Source organism: Amphiura filiformis, chromosome 18, assembly GCF_039555335.1.
Source record: "Amphiura filiformis chromosome 18, Afil_fr2py, whole genome shotgun sequence".
Lineage (NCBI taxonomy): Eukaryota > Metazoa > Echinodermata > Ophiuroidea > Amphilepidida > Amphiuridae > Amphiura > Amphiura filiformis.
Genome location: NC_092645.1, coordinates 56,633,452 through 56,658,167, shown reverse-complemented (window position 1 = coordinate 56,658,167; position 24,716 = coordinate 56,633,452). Strand labels below are relative to the sequence as shown.

Genomic DNA, 24,716 nt, shown 5'->3' with positions numbered 1-24,716 from the left:
ACTCGCCACAAAAGAATGTCAAAGGTCATAAAACACCACTTTGGTGTCTTCTGCTATCTAAAGGCCTATGGCTGATTTTGTACCTTTCGTCATTGTCATAGATGTGCTAACATAGCTTTCTAGTGCAGTGGTTCAGCCGAAAGCCGTGTGTCTAAGAAAAAAAATAATGCATTTACGTGAGTCTGTAATTTATATACCGGTACTGACAGTATATAAATTAGCTACATGTATTTGAATGGGGCTACAACTTCGTCAATACTGTCGTTTTCCTGTTTTGTTTTTTTTGCCATTTGTTTTTCATTAAAAAATTTATATAAACGTAACAATTTGATTTTTTTTTTCACTTTCGCTGGGATCACTGAATGGGACTTTATAGCGCGGATTATTCAAAACTTGTTTTTACCTACTGCTATATAGTATTAATCCGATTATTACATAACTTTGCCAGCGTATTCAAGACATAGGTTATGTAGGGATAAACTGTACATGGGTATAGAGGCCTTGCATGTGACGTATCATCCCGTAAATATGGCGGACTACTCAAATGCATTCAACAAAAGCATGATTGCAATCTACCGTGACAGTTCGTCTCACACACATAACCCTGCACTACAATCAAATAGGTTGATGACAACATTTGATTGAATGGACTGCACTCCGCCATAACTACGGTGAAGGACACCGGCTCAAATCCTTTGTTTGGAGCCAATCGATATTTCATGCAGGGCCTCTATAGAGGCCCTGCATGAAATTATCGATTGGCTCCAAACAAAGGATTTGAGCCGGTGTCCTTCACCGTAATCACGGCCATCAATTATTCCATGTCACGGCGCAGTAGCCTACATTCCATTCAATCAAATGTTGCCAGTGCATGTGCGAGACGAACGATGTATAAATCTGGAGGTCACATCATCACTTATCATGCTTATTGTAAAAAGTTTGTCCAATGCATATACTGTGTGTATTGTTCCCGGGTATTGTCAATGCAGTCAAGCAAACAGGTATTATATTTTGAAAAGGCCGCTATAGTATATTCACAGGGGTGTCTTGAATGGCCAATCATATGGGACATAATCAAATTGCAGTGACTGCTTCCTTTGTTACCACATGTCAGTCATTTTGTGATTATTGGACCATGTAAACCTGCAAAAAACGAGCCAAAGTGCAGGCCCTATGCACATGACTTAGCTACATTTCGAAGCTCTGCTCTTCAAATTCATGTAAATTTCAAAGTTTATACATTTAATATATTTAATATGATACTAATTTTTTGTTATAACCAACTGGTACACGAAATACACTAACTTATTACCTATACAGAAAGGTGATTATCAGCCTTCACTCAGCAAATTGACATGCCCGGCATATGCAGCCATTCTCCGTCTGGATAACATGACTGTCGCCCTCAATACGTCTGGGCGCAAATTTAAATAACAATACGCTATTTACATATCAATGCGGCCTCATGCTAATTAAAGCTGCCCCATCCAGGAGTTCATCTATGGTTCGAGCCCCGGCGACGCCATCGTGTTGTGCCCTTGAGTAAGGCACTTTATCTCGATTACTCCTCTCTACCCAGGTGTTTAAATGGGTAACGGCATTCTTAAATGATGGGAAGGTAACAGACTCGCTATGGAGGAGATGTAGCGATCCCCCATAGCAACATTACATGGAGGAGTCTGGCCCAATCGCCAATGAAAGAGAGATGGGCACTCCGATCACTGTTTACAGGATCGCCTCCTTTACTTACTTTTTTTACCCACATGTCTGGAAAAGATATGTACAAGGAACATGTATTGGATATTTTGTGTTTATATAACTCATATAAAGTGTCTTGTCATTTGATTGGCCAACTACTATTGATTATTTCTGCTTTATTTATAGCGGCCAGTTGCAAAAGGACTATTGCACTACGCGTCCGTACAATAGTTATTTTTCCATTGCACAGACGTGGAACTACTATAGCAACGCTGACAGACACGCGAGCGACAGGATGTGAGTTTTTTCACTATTACCCGTTGAATTTCGCAGGGGTCATAAACACACTTCTTTAATTAAAGACACCATTTTTAGCAGTTTTATAGTTTTGTAACCCTGCAAAAATAACAATGTCGTTAAATTGAACGATTTGTCGCTGATACCTATTTGTCAAATAAGAAACAGTGAAATGTACATGTGCGGTTTTTCCTGAATGTTCCATATTTAGTACACTTCTGGAGTCGAAGCCGGTACTAGTGGTATTGATGATTAGACTGGTCACAAAAATAACTCGCTCGCCGTGTATTTCGGTAACGGCCAAAAATATTTAATAAGGGACAATACATTGACAGGGCATATACCTTGTTTTTCACAGATGTGTCCAAAGTAAGTATAACTGCACTCTGTGTTCATGAAGCCTTTACCAGATATCATTGCGCAATCGCCATATGAAGATGGATAATCTGAAGGGAGAAAGATCATATAAAAATATGAGAGCAAACATTATACAGGGTGTCTAAAAAAAATAGGCCCTGTGGATGCCATAACTTAAAATATCAGCAGTAAAATTAAAACTTTCTTGCAGATTCAAAATCAATGAAGTGTCTTCTATAGATTGGTGCATAAATCATCAAAATCCGTTCACTCGTCACTGAGATAATTGGGAAACTACAAATAGACTCATTTTTGGACCTTTCCAATGGGACAATACACGTTAACAATAATGTGCTGCATTGTAGTTTAGAATTGAATAAATTAATGAAACAGCCAAAAATATTGCCTTTATGTTTTGCACAACTTCATACTTTGAAAACTTACGAGTTACGTACGTTTTACAAAAGTGATATTGTTTCATCCCTCTTTACAACATAACTCGAGAACCTCGAGAAAAAAAACTCGATGAAAGGTTAAAATTCTCAACTGATGCTCGGCGTTTCATCCCAGCTACATACACTAAGTACATATCATTAGATTTATGAAGTTTACTTCGAGGATAGTTAAATATCAAAAATACAAAAAATATGAAATTTTAATAATTTGCATAAAATGTGTGTTATATCATCATATTGCGAATTAAAAAACAAAACAAAAATATTTGATATCAGAAGGACATTCCTCGTATTCAGAATGCAATTCAATATGTCTGATGTGCTCTCATGTCCCATAAAAATTACTGTGCAAACGTTGCTATCCGAGCCCTTAACCCAAAGAGAAACGTGTGAAAAACATGCTTTGGGAGATTGATTGATTGATTTTGAACTCCTACTCAGCAACACTTGGCGTTTCACTTTATTTTCTTTTATAATAAACTACACATTACTGTTAACGTGTATTATCTCAGTGACGCGTGAACGGATTTGGATACTTTTTGCACCATTGTTAAGCAGACACTTCATGGTATTTTGAATCCTTAAGATTTTTTTTATTTTACTGGCGATATTTTAAGTTATGCACCACTTTCCATAGGGTCTAATTTTATTGAGACTCCCTGTGTATCGAAGGGGATAGTACTAAGGTGTCAACCAGGCCAAATTTAGACTATTATAAGATACAAACTTTGTTTAATAGTTTTTCCCCCTTATGACATATATGACATATTGGCGTTTTTAACGTCACCAAAAACTACCGAACAGGACACAAGTAATGGGTGTTGTTTTGTAAGCAGATTTATCCCTTATTTACATCGTCACCGACTATTAAAATTCCCGTATATCTTTGACAGATACGGGCCATATTGCAAAAATTCAAGTTTTTCTATAAATAAAATAAATAGTAATTTGGTCTCAAATCTATTATTTTTGTCTAAAGGGCCGAACGTTAATCAAAGTTTCTCAAATGAGTTCTTATACGTCGAATTTGGAAAAACTATTTCTTTTCACAGTATGGGTTATGGTCATCTAAAATAGCTGGTGAAGGTCAATTCTATCAACAACAATAAAATAACAATTAAAAACACTCAAATCAAGAAGTCATATTAAATTGAGTGAGATATGAAAAGGTGCAGAACAAAATAATGTTCCTCTCCGTTACATTTACTTATCATTTAAGAATAAAGATACTTTGTTGTGAGCAGTTTACTTACAGGAATCTGACCAGCTGATGCTCTCCGCTGCAGCCGTCCCATCTTCCCAAGTACCGGGCCATCCACTTCCTTTCGTGAGTCCTATCCACATTGACGTATGCATCGCAGTCTTCGCCAGTTTAGCTTTAAACAAAATACAAGTTTTTTGTAACTGTATACGGTTACCTAACCCATAGATTGGGGAGCTAATAGGGGCTATCCAATAATTATGAGCCCTGGAGGAAGGTAAAATGGATGGGGGGAGGGGCAAAGATTTTTGCCAAGTTTAGGGCGGGGAATCAATTTTGCCAGGCCAAGAAGGGGAGGAAGCTATTTTTAGCACACAATTACCTGGCACGGGGGCACATTTTAAATAACACGCTCTAAAAAAGGCCGAGGAAAACACTACAAAAACGTTCAAATATCCTACGCTCGCATAATATATCTACACCATTTAAAGATTGGCATATTCAAAGTGGGGGCACCCAATTTGAAAATCTTAGGGGGGCTCGTAATTATTGCACAGCCCCATACCTAGCTAGGCATGGTGATGCAATATAATGAGAGTATCGCGTTATTATAATGGCAAAGAAAAATATGATTAGGATTGCCTTTATCAATGTATCTGTGAAATCGGAAATGTCATAACCGTCACTTTTCCCTTTTTTAAATTCAATTTACGTCACATTTTCTTCTTTTAATTTGAAAACAGAACACAATTTTAACTTTATTTCTCGTTTTCCCTGTAAAATTCGAATAGCCCATTAAGGAAATACCGCTAGCGACCAATCACACTAGCACGCAATCATGCGATGTCCAAATACGGCGACCAGCGTCCGCGTAAATTGTTCGAACGCGTAACACGTCACGTAACGCGGTCATTGTAGAGCGTACCTTTAGCTACGTCACGAGACGCGGTCATTATTAACCTCATTAATAAACGCGATGTGTGCGATCCAATTACATTTAGTTATTTGTGAAAACGCGAACGCAATTCGAGGTCATTAATATCTCACAATTGACCGCAAAATGCGTAATTGTTCCAATGTCGCACACAATTGACCGGCGTTTGCGTGTTGTTGTGCGTCGAACAAACTGCGCGAGCGCTGGCTGCCGTATTTGGATTGCGCGCTACCATATTTGCACAGATTGTGATACGCACTTTTGTTATTGGTTGTCCTGTTTTAGCCTGATCGATTTTTGGAAAGGGAAGATGTAAAATCATCTATTTTTATAAACTTTTGAGCAATATTTTGTGCTATTTTGTAAGGTGAAGAGGTTTAAGTGACGAAGTTATGAATGAGGTTAATAACTTTGCATCGGTAATATGTCGGGCATTGTGAAAATCTAAACATTTTGCTTTGGACCTCGGAATATCCTCGGGGCTACGCCCCTCGGGATATTCCTCGGTTCCAAAGGCAAAATGTTTAGATTTTTCACAATGCCTCCAAATAACCGATGCGCAGTTATTAACCTCTAATCAATGACCTGCATTTGCGTCCGCGTATTTAAAAGTTATTATCTGTGATTGGATCGCACTTGATGCGTATATTAATGAGGTTATGCATTAGGTTTATAACAGGTACCAGTCAGAGCAATGAAAAGAGTAATTGCGATCTAATGATGGGAATTTCCATCGCTCATTGTTAACATGGCGGATACCACAGTTTGCATTCAATAAAAATAAAGTGTGTAACAAATCAAAACATCATTTTCCGTAAGCAGCAATTTGTCACTTGTTGGGTGCAAACATCGGTTTACGGGCTCTTACCAGATATAAATGTTCGTAAACAAATAGGATTATGACATGTACTGCCTCGTGGTATTTCTCACACAGCAAAATCAGTCGGAAGTCGGAAATATCGATTTGGAGATATAGCCAAACAAAGGAAGATATTTCCTTTTGTATCCTATTGTTTTGGAAACTCTTTAACTGCTTTAATTTTTGGAACTGGTTGTCCAAATTCAATGGGGTTTGCTGCAAAACGTATCTTTGCAAAAAATAATGCTGTTTACAATCCTATCAGAAACCCAAAATTGATGTCCGATATTAGACTGATTTTGCACATATACATTTATCCATTTTCTATTCCTATACGTCTAAAACCTGAATGAATATTCACTTTGTTCCGTACACGGAGCGCTATGTACACGCTTAAATAATCGTTGAGGGTTCCATATAGAGGACATATTTTAGAACCCTTTTGTTTCTGTGAGTATAGTATAATGTATACCTTAAAATGTATTAAATATAAACTATTTTGTGTCTGAAATATTGTACTATACATGTTTATTTTAGATCGAGATACTGAACAAAAGCGCCAGCCCCTCCACGTTTTCTATGCTTCCTATAACACAAAGCCAGGACTATTTTCGTAAATTATTCAATTAAACATTTAATTAAATTCATATGATGAAAACAAGAAGTTTCAGAATTACCTGATAAGAAAAAACCGTGGTTGGCTTCTTTTGGCATTGATATTGTTGCACCCAAACTGTCACAAGCTGTCTTCGCATCTTCGTAATTGCTAGATGTTGTAGTGAGTAAGTAGCATTTGCCATCGTAATACGCCCATCCTGTTTCGCAAGGATTATCTACATGTTGACAAACAGTAGGAGATAATGATAACCGAAGGTTAACAACGTAAAGAGAGCAGCAAGTTTCCCACCTCGGCTCACATTTTGAAACTTGGTTTTTTACGCCGCCTTTGGAAACGATTTTTTTTTTCAATTTTAATTTTGATTTCAATTTTAATGTATACCTTCATACAGAGTTGGGTGGGGATTTTTTTTACTCATCAGTGAGGTGAAATTTTTTTTTGCCCTCACCATGTCAACCAATCTTTGATACCATGGGGTGTTAATATAGATCCTATAGATAACTGCTAGGGGGTAGTGGACTCAAATTGTAGGGTACGTTTTTCGCTAGAGTTCAACGATCTTGTTGAAAAATATATCAAATTACTCGTCTGATGACAAGGATTAACAAATGTATTGTTTGTACTATCTATCTATCATTTTTAGGGTAAACGACACGTTTTTGGTTGTACATGGATCAAAAAATTAACTTACTCCGATTTGGGCAAAAATGGTAGCAAATTGTTTGTGTAGCTGAATAGATTCAGAAAAAGTATAGTTTTGCCTATTTGCTGTCAAACAATGTCAAACGGTGGCCATATGCCACTGTTGATCTCTGACTGCTTTTGCACATAACAAGTAAAGTAAACAGTTTAGAAGGTAAGTTATAAACCGTTTCTTGATTCTTATATCAAGATGAGCAATTTGCCACCATTTTTGCCCAAATCAGAGTAAGTTGAAATTTTAACTCCTGTATAACCAAAAACACGAAATTTTGCCTAAAAATGAGGTTTTTGTAGAATAACTCAATTTAATCCCTGTCATCACCTGTCGTGACCTCTAGCGAAAAACGTACCCTACAATTTGAGCTCCTAGACGAATAGAGGTCAGTGGAATTGCTTCGTGATACCTTCCGTCGTTTTATCTTTTCAGTTTCTGTTTCCGTATCCGTAATAGTTTTTGTAAGTCATTGTTATTCTGAAGTGGTAGTCTCCCAGGTGTGACCAATCTTTTATTCTAGCCTTTTGTTAGTTACTGAAAATTTGAAGCTCGTGAATTTCAGTTTTCGTTTTGGTAAGTTATATTGATTTTTTACATAAAACCTTGAGATGTGCGGTTGGTTGCTAATCTAGACAAAAGAAGAGTCTAAATTTTACGGTCCTAAATTCGCGGTAAATTGTACGGCTTCAATTGACTTGTGTTTGGTGTATATGCACTTACGCCTAGACGTAAGTGGATCGTAAAAATAGTCTTGCAGTGAAATATATACTAACCATTTGCCAAGTTATAAGCAAAAGTCTTTCATATTGGCGATGAAACGAGCGTCTAAAATAGTCAAATACCTCCCAATGAGGCGCGTACAAGTGGTGATTTGGGAATCATGTTTTATATTGAAATGCAATACAAAAGAATTGCATTGGAGCAAAGATAATGTATTCTATTCATTCGTACCAATGGCAAGCTAATCTGATAATTGGTTGGGTTTATATGCAAGGCTCGGGTTTATTTTAAATGTTTATTTTTGCAGAGCTTATTTTCAGTCATGGATCATACTGATAAATTTCGCAAGGGATGGAGAGGGATGGAGGGAGGGAAATACTTGAGACTGAACAAGTGAGAGTGAGAGGGGTGAGGAAGAAAGAGATGAGAGGGAGAGACGGAAAGACTAGAAAAAGAAGAACTCGAGAGGAGAGAGTATGGACCGGGAGGGAGTGGGGAGACTGATCATGGGGGGGGGGGGCAGGAGGAAGCAAAATAGGGAGTAGAAATAGACATTGATGGAAGGGCAACAGTGGCCATGCACAAGTGCTCATAAGCGGACCTTTTGTGATTTTAGGGCTTATTTGCAACGTTTTTACAGAAAAAAGTGGACTTTGTCATTCGGATTGGCATGCATTTTGTCAAATTAATGTAGATCAATTTACCAATGTAAAGACGAGAGGGCGCTAGACCATTAAAAACACTGGTGTTAACGTAATCTTTTCTCACCCGGTTTTATTGACATAAGCAATCACCTCTATTGAAATAAGCTGATTGGTACTTCAGAGTTAACAATGAAGTCAGATTACAGTAACTTACTGAATCCCTTGCGTTTTCGTATCTGAACAAAAGACTTACGGAAACTGAAAAGATAAAAAGACCCCTTGTCATGCGTATGGAGGACAGAATTTTATTTCAACGATGATGACTTTGTCATGCGTGACGTGGTATTGCATACCATCTATAAGAATTTTTGTGTAAATGAATACGCGTACATATGACCAATTATATTTTAATGTTGGAGAAAAGGTTTAATGATATTATTTGAATGACAATAAATATGCGTATGCAACTATGAAATTTTAGAGCTGTGCATACTGAATAGAGGTAAATGGTAGTCAAGCATGGTGAAAGTTAATAAAAATCAAACATGTTTATAAATGTGAATAAAAAATCAAACAGGTTTGTTTGATAAAAAATATAACATCACAATATCATTAGATGTTTAAAATGGTGTTATGACAATAAATTGGTTTAAAAAAAATAGGTGGTGGGAGGTTTCGAACTTGAGCGATAAATGGGTTAGAAGTCCATGGCTTTAACTGCCTCACCACCAGGACGTCGCGATAAAGTGGAGTATTTATTAATATGAATGTATGCTATGGTCCGGAAAGAATAAAAGAATCGTTAAAAACTTGATTTTTTGGCGAATGGGGTCCAGAATTTGTATGTAGAGCATCCAGGAAAATGTTAGGGTATATTTGAAAGCGAATCTGAAAAAGTAGTGCGACAGTGACGTCGGGCTGTAGTAGTGTCGAAAGATTGTGGAAGTCAATGGATGTGATTTGCCAATAATATTGGCTATTAAATATCGCGTGAAATGAAGCAATATTGCTAGTTTATTATCAAACAATCGGATTGACTGTACGATTAGTGTCACATTTTGAATTAATGAGTTATTAAATATTACACTTGTGACAGTAAATAATATTTAGCAGGTTTTTAGATATATTTTGTACCTAGGAAAAAATATCTTAGAACATTGTTATGTTGTGTTACGTGTAAATATATAGTCTCGCGGAGCATCTGTTTAGTTTTATTTATCAGTCTTTAAAAAAAAAAAAAAGGAAAAAAAAGAACCTGCTGGTCACGGCTCTAATCAATGCTTATCAATACCAGTCTTTGGGGTTCGAGGGATTCCAACCAGTCAGTTTGTGGTAACGAGATCCCAAATAAGGGTCACGAAACTACCCAGGAATTTTAATATGGTGTCACGAGCATTCCGACTTTAATGTGCTATCTCTTACCAGATTTTGGCAGATTCGAAGCTACGTAGAGGTCAACACAGGGTGAAATTTCAAACTTGCTCAAGTTTGGTTAAAACACACACCAGTGTAACTCTCAAGGATTAACAGCAACAAACACCTTTCTAAGGAAAGGACGACCATATAAACAGTATATTAAAGTTCAGAATACATACCTTCATCACAAAATGTTCCCAGAAACGAGTCAGTACAGATGCATCTGAAAGAATCATTTTCCACCACACAGGTACCACCATTATTACATGTTATACCCTCACAATAGTCGGCTACAAAAGAGCAAGAAACGTTATTTCATTAATTTTAATTTCTTGTTACATAGACTCCCGGGCATAGACTCTATATGTAGGTACGGTAAAATTGGATCAACGTTTGTCAGTGTGTTTTACTGGTTTTAGTCAATTTATTGGCAATCCTATACACCATTGTAACTGATCCACCTTTACAACGTTATGCTATTCAATTGAAGCCCCGGTCAATATAAAGACCTATAATACGTTTTATCATATTGATAACGTGGCAAAATAATGCTGTAATTTGTGAAAACAATTTATATTCAAAAGTTATTTAAAACTCCAACCATTATATGAGGACATTTGATTGTAAATGTACTGCGCACAAAGAGTATCCAAACTCCTAAAACAAAAGCCGTTTCTTGAAGACACTAAAATTTAATTGCAAAATAAAGCAGTTGATAGGAGAATTTCTTTCTGCGTGCTTTAAGGGAGGTGTAATGAGCGTGAACCTGGTTTGGATGCAGAGGGCGTGTGCCTGTAACAGACACAGCCACCAGAAAAGGACCAGCTCAGATCGCGCGCCAAATAAGTTTGCAGTCCAGAAATTTCATTTTTTTCTCAGCCTTGCAAAAAATAGGCATAGGTGGGAATCGAACCCGGGACCTCGGTGTTGTAAAACCTACTACGTTACCACTGAGCCAACTGACAATCAGCTATGAGAAGTTTGATAGTAATCCTTGATATTGCTGAATAGAATAAATCAATACTGATAGGTCTATTTATCTAATGTACGATGTTATTCAAATTGGCCTATAAACTAGGAATATAATGTGAAATGACTATCAATCGATCAATCAATCAAGTTGTCAAGTTATCAACAATCAATAATAAACCGACGTAGGCCTATCATGGAATATTACTAACTAGGCCTACTAACTAATATACCAAATAAATAAAATAAATAAATAAGTCAGTAAATAAATAAATAGGCATAGGCCTAAATAAATAAATAAATACATAATGCAGAATGCAGTTAGTATTTTAGTTGCAAAATTCCAAACATTCTATTCACACATTCTATTATAATTTTCTGCTATACACGCAAAGGACCTGTGCCTTTAATATGTCCGCGCCTAATCAATAATGAGTCTTTCACCATGCTCACACACCATGTTAAACTATTGTATCCCTGCAAGTATTATCTACTGACCAAGTCCTAACAATGAATGAAATGGATGCTATAACGTACCCAATCAAGCGAACATATCAAGGTCATATCAGGGCGTTACACAAAGAATGGTCAAAGGTCAACGTTTCCAAAGAAGTATAGTAATAGATGTAGACACAAGCTTTCGTGCGGGAAACATAAACACATAGTCGTCAGTCGTGTGGTTTTATGAGATTTGATACGGCGCTGAAGTCTATTGGCTGTCCCAAAATCAGTACCAGACCCGGTTTCCAGACGGCAATGTGTGTGTTGTTACAAGGAACGCAAACTCATTTTATCAATGAGTGAACCACATAGAGGAATACGACATCTATCGTGAGCCAATCTGCATTCTGTTGCCTGCAAAAGCCGACGATCAGGTAAAAATTCTAAAAGCAGCGTGACTAGATATTTGCGTTAATTTCATGATACGTGTAAAACGCATTGAAAACGCCAAATTGCAGTCATAAAATATATAATATTAGTAAATCACCCAATCGAATGTTAACGTAGGTATGTGGAAAAGAACTGCAATAACAATAACAAACTATGTGCCCAAAGAGTTGTCTTTGGCATGTCGCTTTTTTGAAATATGACCAAAAATATCCAATTTTAGAAAAACGCCCCAAAATTTAAAACAAACACGAACCTTCCAAAATAAATATATATTAGCACTCGGCGGCCCAGTCACTACCTGCCGCTGTGATTTGGGGTAACTCATTGCTTCCCCTCTCCAGATACCGGAACTTCAAGGTCGCTCATACCCCAGCCCTTAATAAATCTTTAATCAATACGCATTTGAACGAAAAATAGAGTTTCAAATTTAGATATTTTTCAATTCTTATTGTTATAAGTTCAATATACGCAGAACAAAACTTTACATCTATCGAGTGCTTTCTGTTGTGATATTTTCAGTGTCTTTAAGAAATACATTTTGTTTCAAGTCTCCGGGTATGTGACGATCAGAAGGTAGTTTCTCATCGATTAATAACTTGCCCAAGCGATAGAGGCAATAAAGTTCACACTTATAACTGGTATATAAACATGAAGTTTGAGACAGAGTTTATCAAGATTCCATTACACAGCCAAGTTGTGTTAAATATATATATATATAAACATAGTTTTATTTCTTAGAAGACTTGCATATCACAAGTATAGATCCAACTTCTTCAACTTGTTCTAACACTGGACTGGTCTTGTACCGGACTGATTTGGTTTAGGAAAATGTCTATAACTATATACAGTTAACATTAATAAAAGATCACCGTAAAATCTTGTAAAATAAGTTTTTTAACCAATAGGCAATCCCAAAAGTAAGATAATCTATTTCCTTAACCAATCATAGTTGTAATTAATATTCATCACATTGAATTTCCAAGATGGTCAAGTTGGCGAGGAAGAACAATTGTGGTCCACTGCCATCTATTGTGTTTCTTCATTTTTTGGAACCTTTCCATTACTAGGAAATTTGGGAAGGACATGACGTTTGCATCCTCTTTTGTTATTATAAAGCCTTGAGGAGGTTGATGACTCCATGAAGATAATTAATAACTTCATGTATAACATTTTGTACTGTTAAAACATCATGTATCCCTCTTGTGTTCATTAATTAAGACAATTAATCTCTAATAAATTAACTGGGAAATATAAAATCATATTTCTAATTATTGATCATGATTCTTCATTTCAATAGACACATATATATCCAAAAATCTCATTTTGGAAAATATGTGTAGAGTTAGAAAATCTTCAAAACAATTTTGTTTAATAAGCAATCTGCTACATGTACTAACTCGGGATAATATAAGAATAATATTTATATAGTATTTTCACCAAATATGGAATTAGTAGGTTAATTAAAACCTATGAAATTAAACATGCAAAAATATCATATAATGTATCAAAACATTTAGGAATGTGTGCTAGAACTTTGTAACCTTTCTAACACAATAGAGGAACATCTTTTAGTGAATAGGCATTGTTACTGTTCATTGTGATAGATGAGATCCATCCATAAGCTCTTTGGATCAACATCCTCTCATCTATAGAAATGTGAGTGATGACAAACTCTGACGTTTTTTAAAGAACTTCTGGATCTCGTCCAATATAACAAGTAATAATGTTCGTCTTTTAGTTATTTTCTACAATATTTTTTAGGAATATTGCAAATTATCAATAATTTGGGACTTTATATGTCACAGGGTACTTTTTGTGCGCAGTCTATAAAATGAATACCATTTTACAGATTAGGATGAAACGACCAGCCATAGATAGAGAAATCATTAATACTTATCCGTACTTGGTTGGCACGTCAGTGCAGCCATACCATAGCAGCCACTGGAGATGTCCTCTTGTGGGCAGTCTGTAATGGAGTCTTCAAAACCGTTGCATGTGTACTTGATTTTATTTTTTTCTGTATCATAATCGCTTCCATAATAGCCGTATTTATTGACAGCTCCCTGAAACCTACAAAATATATGATTACGTGTTACTATTGCATATAATAATAGTAATTAGTAGTGTAATGTGGTCATCGTGTTCTTTCCTAGCCTAATAAAACAACAAAGGGGGGCCACTCACATAAATGGTCTGTACGGATGCGTGACCAAAAAACAAGTAAAAAGGGGTGTTTTTTAGACAAGGCAAGTTACGCGCGTGACGCATTTAGGGTCTAAAACACTGATTTTCAAGAATAAGGGTAGTTTTCTGAATCTGAACAACTTGTTTAGGTAAATTACGAGTCCAAAAAGGGTACATTTGTTGCATTTTTACCAGCCAAAAACTCATTAGGGGGTAAATTCTATATTAAATTACCTTATTAAGGAGCTAAATTTGCTGGTAGGGTAAAACTCGTTTAGGGGGTGTTTCAAAAAAAATTGGTCACGCATGCGTACACTGTGATATTTGAGTGGCCACGGGTAAAACAATGACTGAGCAATAACAAAGAGTTGTCAAAATAATCAAAATAGAGATGCAGATAAGTCAACATGTTCACTGGCCTTTCATGACAAATTTGTGTCATTTGTTTAGAGGTTAATGACTACGCATCAGTTTTGAGAATATTGTGATATATCTAAACATTGTGCTTTGGAACCGAGGAATATTCCGATATTCCTACCACAAAACCGTTGCCCCCTATAATTTACCACTTGGGGGTACACATAATTATTGCACTACCTCTTACCCTGCATCATTGCAGAAAACGCGACCATTATTCATGTTATAACTTCCACCAGTCATATAATCCATGATATTTTCATCACAATATCCTTTCCACGATCCACCAGAGTAAACATACAGTCTCCCTTCGTAGCTATCACCCCCGACAAGAACATGCTGTCCTTCCTCTCCTGTAGGCTCTCCAATACCTAGAGTAAGGAAGACGTATAGCAACACTATTATATTATGTGCACTGTAGTTCCCCTAAACTACTTGACAGAGACGCTTGTAATATTACTGGCAATTGGAACGGAACAAGCAAAGCAAAGTCTACAAAAAGGACAGTTAGGGCACAGAGGATGATTTAAGCACTTCCCAACATTCCACTATGTTACTTGCGGTTAGCATAGCTGTGTGAGCGAACATGACACCACTACTCGCCCACTGCATATAGACGTACTGCACGTGCATGGTTTAATTTGAATTTGTACAGTTATATTTACTTAAAAAACGCTGTGAAGATGCTAGTCGATTTCACATTTTATGTTATCTACAGAAGGTGTGAATTATCCTTTAAACACACATCACTTTTGTTCTGAAATCGACCAAGTAATAATGACACACGCACAATTCTAAAACAACATGTTTTGCACAGAGTTCAATGGGATTTGAAAAGTAAAATGGCAGTTGAAACTCTAGTGATAACACTTTTGCAGTGCATGATGGGGCTTCCTTAAATCATCCTCTGGTTAGGGCATAGCTGGTGGCTTATATAATAATATCACAGCTCTTTCCCATCACTCATTAGCCCAGTTCGCAGGTCATAACTATCTGACCTAACTTGTTCACCATGATGCAGTCATGTCTACAGTAGAATTCATCTCGACCTTTGCAGGACTTAACCCCATTAAAAGCTATTAAACCAAGATAACACTCATTGAAACAGCTCAACTGATTAAATCGGATCTTCTCTGGTTGTGCACAAGTGACTGTTTTCATGTGCGATATCACAATAAAGCTGGTATTCATAGCTTCAGTTGGGTAACCGATTATAAAGGAAACGAAAGGAAACAATGGTATGTGTAGCTTTGTTCACGAAATGAGACAATTGCCTGCTTTTTTGTAAACCAGCATTCTTGAAAATGAGCAACATAATGATTGTTGACTTAACACGGTTTGGAAATAATTTCTTCATATTTTTGGTGTTATCTGTCGTTTACATATCCTTCCTAAAACACCAAAGTACGAATATTTCCAAACATCTAAATTAGCTAAAAATTTAGGACATGTTACAAAACTATATTGTCTAGAATTTTAGAAGAGTACTTTTAATATTGGCCGGTTATTTTTCACACAGCGACGTTAACTAGGCAATGTACTATTACCTATAACATTAACTAAAACACCAAAGTACGAATATTTCCAAACATCTAAATTAGCTAAAAATTTAGGACATGTTAAAAACTATATTTTCTAGAACTTTAGAATAGTACTTTTAATATTGGCCGGTTATTTTTCACACAGCGACGTTAACTTGTCATATCCCCATACTTTGAACGTAGGGCTATTTGTAGAGGTCACGCGTCAATGGGAAAGAGCACTGTGTATTGTGTATAGGAAAACGGACAGTAACTGCAGCATGCCATGGTCGCTTTATGAGACCTCATTGACACCTCTGCTATGACAACCCCGGGGGGGACTCACATTTCCCAGCTATACGGGTATGTGCCGCGGCGACGACCCCCTTTTTCAGAGCCACTAGCCGTTCCTTAGACCCTCTGAATTCATTGATTGCCCGCTCTGAAGCCCCGATTTTTCTAGCCGTTCCATAGACCCTCATATCATCGATTTCCGCTCTCATAGGCGTGTTTTCTGTCCTACTATTTCAAGCCCAAAAGCTACTTTTGCGAGCCCAAAAACTTCAAAGGGAATTTTTCACAATTCAAAGTGAAATCGATTCCTTCAAAAATCTGTGGCAAAAACGCAACAAAATTGAACCCTAGTTTGGCCTGCATGGTTTAGTTGCCGAGATTTGTCAGATTTTGGTGGCTGATCAGTTCCCAAGACCCCCCTTTTGGCCGGCCAAACAGTTCCCCAGACCCCCCTTTTTGACCGGCCGATCAGTTCCCCAGACCCCCCCCTTTTTGACCGGCCGATCAGTTCCTTAGACCTCAAGTTCGAAACTGGCGGTGGCACACCCTACCAAAAAAAATTGAGTGCCCCCCCGGGATGACAACCTGGTAACATGGTCACCTCCGTGACAAACAAATCATAAAGGACTCATATTACAAGTGAAATTGTATCTGAGGGCAATTGCATCGTTATTATAAGATCTTTCAACGTGACAGACCTTGGCCCTAGCAATATTGGATTTCGAACGCCTTACACCGCACCAGATATTTTTGTTAGTCATTATAACCATCCTCAGAGTGAATTACTGAGAAATATGAAGAAGTGACTGAACAAGTGAAAAATTATGAAACAATGCAATAAAAGGTGTTAAAAATTAAAAAGACAGGTCTTTAGAGTGGTTTAAAGACAATGAACACTGATGGATCTCCTGGTGTTTTCTCGTAAATCAAATTCCATTCTATAGGAGTTGCAACCAATAGCTACGTCAGCATGTGATGATCCAATCCTATGTGCTCCGCTAGTAGCTGGGCAGATTATTGACTTATATGGCCACAATTGTGCATTTAGTGATACAAGCACCAAAATTGGTACAGACAATCCTTTTGGGTCACTTTATACAAAAACAACGTTAGCCAAATTAAAATCCAACATGGCCGCCATTTTTTCAAGATGGCCGCCACTGAATGACACATATTAATGTTACAAAGAATTTATTGGTCATACAAGCTCCAAAAGTTGCAACTAACCTTTCTTTGTGTCACTTATCAAGCAGAAATATAAAACACTTAAAAAATCCAAGATGGCGACTGTATTTTTCAAGATGGCGGCTATTTCCTCGTAGATGGTCGCCACTGAATGACATATATTGGTGTTACAACATTTAATTGGTCATACAACCACCAAAAGTTGCAGTTACCCTCTCCTTGTGTATCTTGTAATATAGACATAAAAACCACTTAAAAATCCAAGATGGCCGCCATTTTATTCAAGATGGCCGCCATTGAATAACAAATATTAATGTTACAAGGAGCAAATGGTCATACAGTGAAGCTACAGTTATCCTCTCATTTGGTCATTTATCAAGAACAAATCATCAATATTTATCAAGAACAAATCATCAATATACATGTATAAGTAGTGTCATAATAATAATTATTATTGAAGAGCCTGATGATATGAATTGTGATCTGGCTTGACATATTAGTGTACCCTTGATGCTTACAAATCTGTATTTTAACATAAATGTAATAAAACTTGTTCTCATCAGTCCTGGCATGAACATGAGCACTGTGGTGTACCATATTTGTAACACTTGCATCGTCCACGACATTCCGTAGTACATCCACATTTTGTTAGTTCTTGGCCAATAGGAGGAAGGGTACTCCAGAAGATCTTACAAATATAATATCAGCTTCCTGTGTCCAGCCCCAATTATCTGGCTGGGATACTGTTGATTGACTCCAAATCATACCTGCCTGGTACGGTAGGCAGCCAGCTTGCCAGTGCAGTTCGAGTAGGTGGTATCGAATCAAGTGATCTCTGCTTACGAGCAAAGAGTTCCAACCGTGCATCACTCACTCTTGTAGCAGTGCTGGACCTGTCATACATTGTGACTACAAACCTGTCTCAAGAGCAGCAGCATCAAGTGTTGGCAGATATTACTTAGTTTCGAGAAAACAATTGATACCCCATTTATATGCACATTCCATGTTTACCAGGCTTTGCTTTACCACGGAAGGCATGTCACAACCACTAGGCGTGAACAAAGAGCATTCCATTAGTCTTTTCAGATATGATCATTGACCAAAGGCAAACCACAACTTCTGCAGGCCAAGTTCTTGCAAGGATGGCAGGGTAGATATTGCAATGACGACAACATCAGTATCATTTGCCTTTATCATAAGGACTTTTTTGCCTTTCTTTACCGCATGCCTGGCGTATACAAACATACGCGTATCTGCCTCTTTGTGGCTACATTGACAAATATCGTCCAAAGTGATGATCACATTATTACTGAGGGCAAGTTCCTCTTTAGTTACGACTACCGGATCGACTGTATCATGTCGGGGATTTTGTCTGCAAGGAAATGGAAGAGTTCTGTACTGTTCTCAGCACCACGCATCCTGTCACCGTCTTCTGGCTACTGTTTCTCGCTTCAATCTTATTTCAGACTTTAAGCTTGATGGCAGGTACACGTCAAAGACATTGTCTGTTATCTTGTACTTGGCAGACAGTGCTTGTACATATATGGGATGACAGTTACTCTGGCATATACTTCAAATGTTGTTGATGCAGTTTATCAATGCTGATCCATCAACAACGATAGCCTCTACTTCTGGTTCTTTGTCTGGTAACTCCACTTGAGATAGAAGAATGTCAGTAAGGTCAGATTTCGGGCACGTGTATAGCTTGCCGTTGTCACTCAGCGAGGTTTTCATATTTGAAGAACTCGTTTATATGACACTGCCTACTTTGGCATGATATGAAGAGCTGTAAGACGAGATTACAGTCTGGCTTTCTGCTTGGAATCAGTGGCGGCACGTTCTTGAGTGAAGAAGCTAACTGTGTTCTTTGTGATGGGATGTATAGAACAAGTCTTGTTCTTGGCTCTTTAGTCGATTCATAAACTCACAAAATCTCTCAGTGCTCCTTTATAATGTTTGCCAAGTAGTTCATGAACACTAGGTTGTGCAATGTCCTTTATGTTTAGAGCCAGTCAATTGACTCCTCCTGGAAAGGATTGCCCATTTTCTTGAAGAACTTTGGTTTGGTTCCAAGCTTTGTCAAGGAACTCTTGTTGTACTTTCTTTGTTTGCTCATGGTGGTTGGTTTTTACTGTTGCATATTTAGCCTCAGATGTTGCTTCATATTCAGAAACCATGACTTCAGTGTCAGCAACCATCCACCTTCTGAGGGCTGATGGATCATCTGTCACACCAATTGCTCCCCGTCACCTTCAATAACAGCATTGACTTGTTCATGAGCTTCATCTATAGCCATTGCTGAGAAGTTCCGATATGATTTCCATTCCGAAACTCATTGGCTACCTCAGGATGGCGTTGCTCATCATATCCCTTTCATAAATTGTATCCAATGTGCATAATTGAAGTTATTGTTAGCAAAGAATTACGGCCTCAGTACTGTCCAGACAAAGCCTCACAGTGCAAAGCAAAGTTTGTTTCTCTGAATGAACGTATCAGTGCCAGAATAGTGAGTTCCGTGACGAAAATGAGATACCAGAATTGGAATTGCGGGCTCTGACATTTCCCTCTTGCCAGTCTCCAAAAGTGATAACGTCTTTGCTGTTCTCAAGTGTTAAAATAGAGTATATAGTTATTGTACGCTATCTTCATCAGCCTATAAAGACCAACAGCTGTTATCTGATGTGCTTGGCACGTTCTTGTGATGCTTGAAGCTGACAAGAAAGACCCTGAAGTACCAGGCGATGCCACCCCAGCTTTAGGAAGTACACTTGTTCAACCACTATCTTTAAAAAGAGATCCAATCGATCGGAATGCAGCCATCTCGATGTGTAATCCTTGGAAAATTATCACAAACTTGTATTCACCGTAATTCTCAGGCCAGGACCATTGAATCTGCTTGGCTAATGTAGCGAGTGGTTGGTGTGCAGCAATGACAGTCCTGGATTCAATAATGCCACCGTGTCTCTAACTTCCATGCCATGCTTGATAGTGGCAACAGAATGGGCTTGATCCCGAAGCAGCGGCAAGAGTGATGTGATACTAACTCCAAACTGCTTACTTCTAAGCTGTGATGCATGGTGTCGGCCATCTTGAAAATGGCGGCCATCTTGATAATGATAGCCATCTTGAAAATGGGACCCACCTTGTAGATACAAGTTGTTGATTCTTGTCTCGATAGGTTCAAGGGAGATATGAACTGCAACATTTGGTTCTGTATGACCCTTAGATACTTTGTAATATGATTATGCATACATTGTATGTGTCACATTGTGACGGCCATTTTGAAAAATGGTGGCCGCCATCTTGAATTATCAAGTGGCTAATGATTATTTGTAATATTCATGATGATGGACCCGAAGGGATGTTCATGTCTCATGTTGGTCCTTGTATATCCTTTTGATCTTCAGTTATATCAATATTTGGCCTTCGATGGCGGCCATCTTTAAAAATGGCGGCCATCTTGGATTTTTAAGTGGCTGATATGTTATTATTGACCCATAGGAAGGCCCAAAGAACAGTTATATCCAATTTTTTGTGCTTGTTTTGCAACTTTATCCACCACAACATCAATACCTATCATTCGATGGCGGCCATCTTGAAAAATGGCGGCCATCTTGGATTTTAATTTGGCTAACGTTATTTTTGTATTTAGTGACCCAACAGAAGCATGTGTGCCAATTTTGGTGCTTGTATCACCAAATGCACAATTGTGGTAACAATCTGCCCAGCTATAGGGATTTACAGTGGTTTGAGAAAGCTTACACGCAATGAGCGTGATGGGGTGTACGGGTGAGTAGGTCATAAACGTGTTGCTACCTTGCCGGACCAAGACCATTCGTGGATTTGTAGACTAACAGGTTGAATGTATGCGCTTCTGCACCATTCGCACTGGAAGTCATGCAACCTATACGGAGAATAGGCTGGATGTTATCATGCTTTCGTGCACCAACCACTTAGACGAGCTACAGCATTCTGAAAACGTTGGCGCTTGCTCAGTCTTATGCAAATCATTAAACGTTTTACGTCATCCAGGCGTTAATGGTTAAGGTTGAATACCAGGGATTGGGTGCTAAAAAAGCAATTTCTGGAACTTCTCTTATGATATTACTTAAACATTCAGATTTCTTTTACTTTTTATTTGATACAAATCGCACATTGCAAATGTATTCTATTGTTTTCAAACAGTGGTATTAAATTAATCAACTAAAAGAAATTAATTACAGACCAAAATATATCAATGGAACAGAACAAATTGTTGCATATATAAAGTACAAGTGATATGTCAGTAAAAATAATAATTTCTAATCATAATATTATGCTAATTAACTAATTAATATTCATATTTCAACACTAAAACTTTAAAGTAGATTTTCTCCTATTTCATTTTACCGAAAATGCATTTTCAAAAAAATGTGGAAGCAAAACTAAGCCTAAGCTATGTTTTGGACATAACTTGAGTTCAGATAAGAAATCACTTTTTTATCAGTTTCAGTAAAATGCAGAAGGGTCACTAGTCATATATTGCTTTTCTCAAATAGTATCATGACCTCAACCCCCTAAGTATCTGCAAATAGGTTGAAAACACAGAGCTTTGAAAGAGCTTTAATTTGACACCTCAAACAACTTTGTAGCATGTTCAGAAGTTGAGCTACATTTTTTTTCAAAAAATATGTCATTAACGCTAATTAAATATGCAAAAAAATATGGGAAAGTACTTCTTGTCATATGCTTCCTAGCTGGTGATAGTATGAAGTTGCTGTGATATATGGTTACTGAGATGCTGTAATCCCTGGTATTCCACCTTAAAAGATGAAAGTATTTTAAAACCAGTTCCTCGGTGGTTTACAAATTCCAAATAGATCTTAGATAGCTCAGGGTCAAAGGTCCGTTTATGCTGTGATTAGCCAAGTAAAATTTGACACTTGACTATCAGTTCGGAACAAAATGGCCTTACCATTTCTGCATTTCAGGAACACTGTTTCATAAGCATAATCAGCACTACCAGCCTCAGTTCTTTCACAGTCAGTTGCGGTGGTTTCGTCTCCCGTGCAGGTGAGTTTGAAATTATTTGTCTTGGTCATGTAAGGCAAGTGGCCATAAAAACTGGAGATTCCTGTATTCAATCAGTCAATCAACCAATCAATCAATCAATCAATCAATCAATCAATCAATCAATCAATCAATCAATCAATCAATCAATCAATCAATCAAACAAAATTGACACCAAAAATGTTGGAAAATACATGTAAATGCATCAACCCGCAAAAAATGAATGCGTCCGAAAGCACTGCACGTATTACGCGAAGTGCACGCCTGTGCATTATACACAATTAATGCACGGTTCGTGTTTTTCTAACGTTTATTCTGATTGGTTCTGGGTATCGAAGAGCGCATGATATGAATGACGGATAATAGATCTTACCGAATAAAGCTGTATAAGCCTTTAAAGGGACACTTCGTGATCCACAGCCTCCACCCTCAACTTATTCCAAAACTGTGGAGATTTTCATCAGAAACCTAGGACTGCGAAATATTTGTGTGCATTTAAACATTTCTTGCAAATTCGGTCGTTTTACAAATACATAGTCCAATTCATATTTTCAGGCTATCGACGTCAAATTCAATGTTCAAATCAACTGCAATTTTGGAAATGAGTTTTTTCGTTGATATCTATTGAAACCTAACCTAAACATAGGATGCTAAAATCACGAAATGGCCCGTTAATGCGAGTGGGATTACAAGAATCACATTTTTGCAGTTTTGCCATTTAACTAAAAAACGTCTTAATATTATTATTTTTCCATAAGATCTTTTATGATATTAGTCAAGGAAATAAATAATTGCTTTTGTATTTCTACAGGTCTTGCGGTTCTTGAGTTAAGGCCACTAATTTATCAAAATAAAAATTTGATCATTGTCCCTCTCCACAGAAAAATATCAATGATATCACTTAATAGAAGCCATAGGCCTACCGTTCTCCTTGTGTCAGCTTTAATTGTTTCAATATTTGAGTGCATGCTCTCCTCCAACCCGCCTTAATGCGGAAATTACATGAAGGAAGAAAGTAGAACCAATCACTGATTATACCTCTAAGTAGTTCTTTAGTCTTAGCTATATACACAAAGGACTGCGAAATCGCGTGTCAACGTTTTCCAATAGGACATAAATTGTTGCATTAAGGTGTTTTCCGTATTTAAAAGCGTTGTTACACGATTTTACACTCGACATCCCTCTTAGTACCTGCGTCCGTCGCTTCTGGCAGGCCAAGTTGTCTGCAGCTTACTTTGCCTTCGTTGAGGCTAAACGTATCTTGGTAGAAATAAACCCATCTCTCGCCGTCGTGATACATTACTCTCCCCTCATTTTTGTCGAAACCAGCAACCAATTTGAACATGTCTTCATTTGCGCTCTGCGGGTGCCCAAGTATCGTGTGCTCTGAAATTGTAAAAACATTTCGTAACATTGGTTTTAACAATACAACAAAAACCAAGGCAATCATGTTTTAATATGAAGAGGTAATTAAATGATATAGCCTATATCAAACTAACCTTCGGTTGTAGCAGGTTTAGGTGGTACTGTTGTAGCAGGTTTTGGTGGTACGGTTGTAGCAGGTTTTGGTGGTACGGTTGTAGCAGGTTTTGGTGGTACGGTTGTAGCAGGTTTTGGCGGTACGGTTGTAGCAGGTTTTGGCGGTACGGTTGTAGCAGGTTTTGGCGGTACGCAGGTTTTGGCGGTACGGTTGTAGCAGGTTTAGGTGGTACGGTTGTAGCAGGTTTAGGTGGTACGGTTGTAGCAGGTTTTGGTGGTACGGTTGTAGCAGGTTTTGGTGGTACGGTTGTAGCAGGTTTTGGCGGTACGGTTGTAGCAGGTTTAGGCGGTACGGTTGTAGCAGGTTTAGGTGGTACGGTTGTAGCAGGTTTTGGTGGTACGGTTGTAGCAGGTTTTGGTGGTACGGTTGTAGCAGGTTTTGGCGGTACGGTTGTAGCAGGTTTAGGTGGTACGGTTGTAGCAGGTTTTGGCGGTACGGTTGTAGCAGGTTTTGGCGGTACGGTTGTAGCAGGTTTAGGCGGTACGGTTGTAGCCGGTTTAGGTGGTACGGTTGTAGCCGGTTTTGGTGGTACGGTTGTAGCAGGTTTTGGTGGTACGGTTGTAGCAGGTTTTGGAGGAACGGTTGTAGCAGGTTGTTTGGCCGGTACCTCTGTAATGATTAAATAACACTACGATTGTCATTTGATAACGCATTTCACAACATTGGTTAATAATACAACAAAAAATAAGGTTTAGATGATATAATATGAAGAGATAACGATTGATAGAGCCTGTATAAAACAACCTTCGGTTACAGCAGGTTTTGATGGT

The 24,716-nt window shown here is 37.8% G+C and overlaps 1 protein-coding gene across 1 annotated transcript in view; it reads right to left on the bottom strand.

Moving 5' to 3' along the window:
• The window catches only part of LOC140139243 (scavenger receptor cysteine-rich domain-containing protein DMBT1-like), a 40,125-nt gene extending 16,076 nt beyond the window's left edge, over positions 1 to 24,049 (bottom strand). The window contains exons 1-9 of the mRNA XM_072161022.1: positions 23,906 to 24,049; positions 23,598 to 23,792; positions 22,312 to 22,470; positions 14,546 to 14,729; positions 13,661 to 13,827; positions 10,077 to 10,187; positions 6,479 to 6,634; positions 4,061 to 4,183; positions 2,340 to 2,441 (exon numbers count right to left, since the gene is read on the bottom strand). Of these exons, the coding sequence (XP_072017123.1) occupies positions 2,340 to 2,441; positions 4,061 to 4,183; positions 6,479 to 6,634; positions 10,077 to 10,187; positions 13,661 to 13,827; positions 14,546 to 14,729; positions 22,312 to 22,470; positions 23,598 to 23,751 (1,156 nt within the window). The 5' untranslated portion in view covers positions 23,752 to 23,792; positions 23,906 to 24,049. The remainder of the gene's footprint in view (positions 1 to 2,339; positions 2,442 to 4,060; positions 4,184 to 6,478; positions 6,635 to 10,076; positions 10,188 to 13,660; positions 13,828 to 14,545; positions 14,730 to 22,311; positions 22,471 to 23,597; positions 23,793 to 23,905) is intronic.
• Between the last annotated feature and the right edge of the window lie 667 nt (positions 24,050 to 24,716).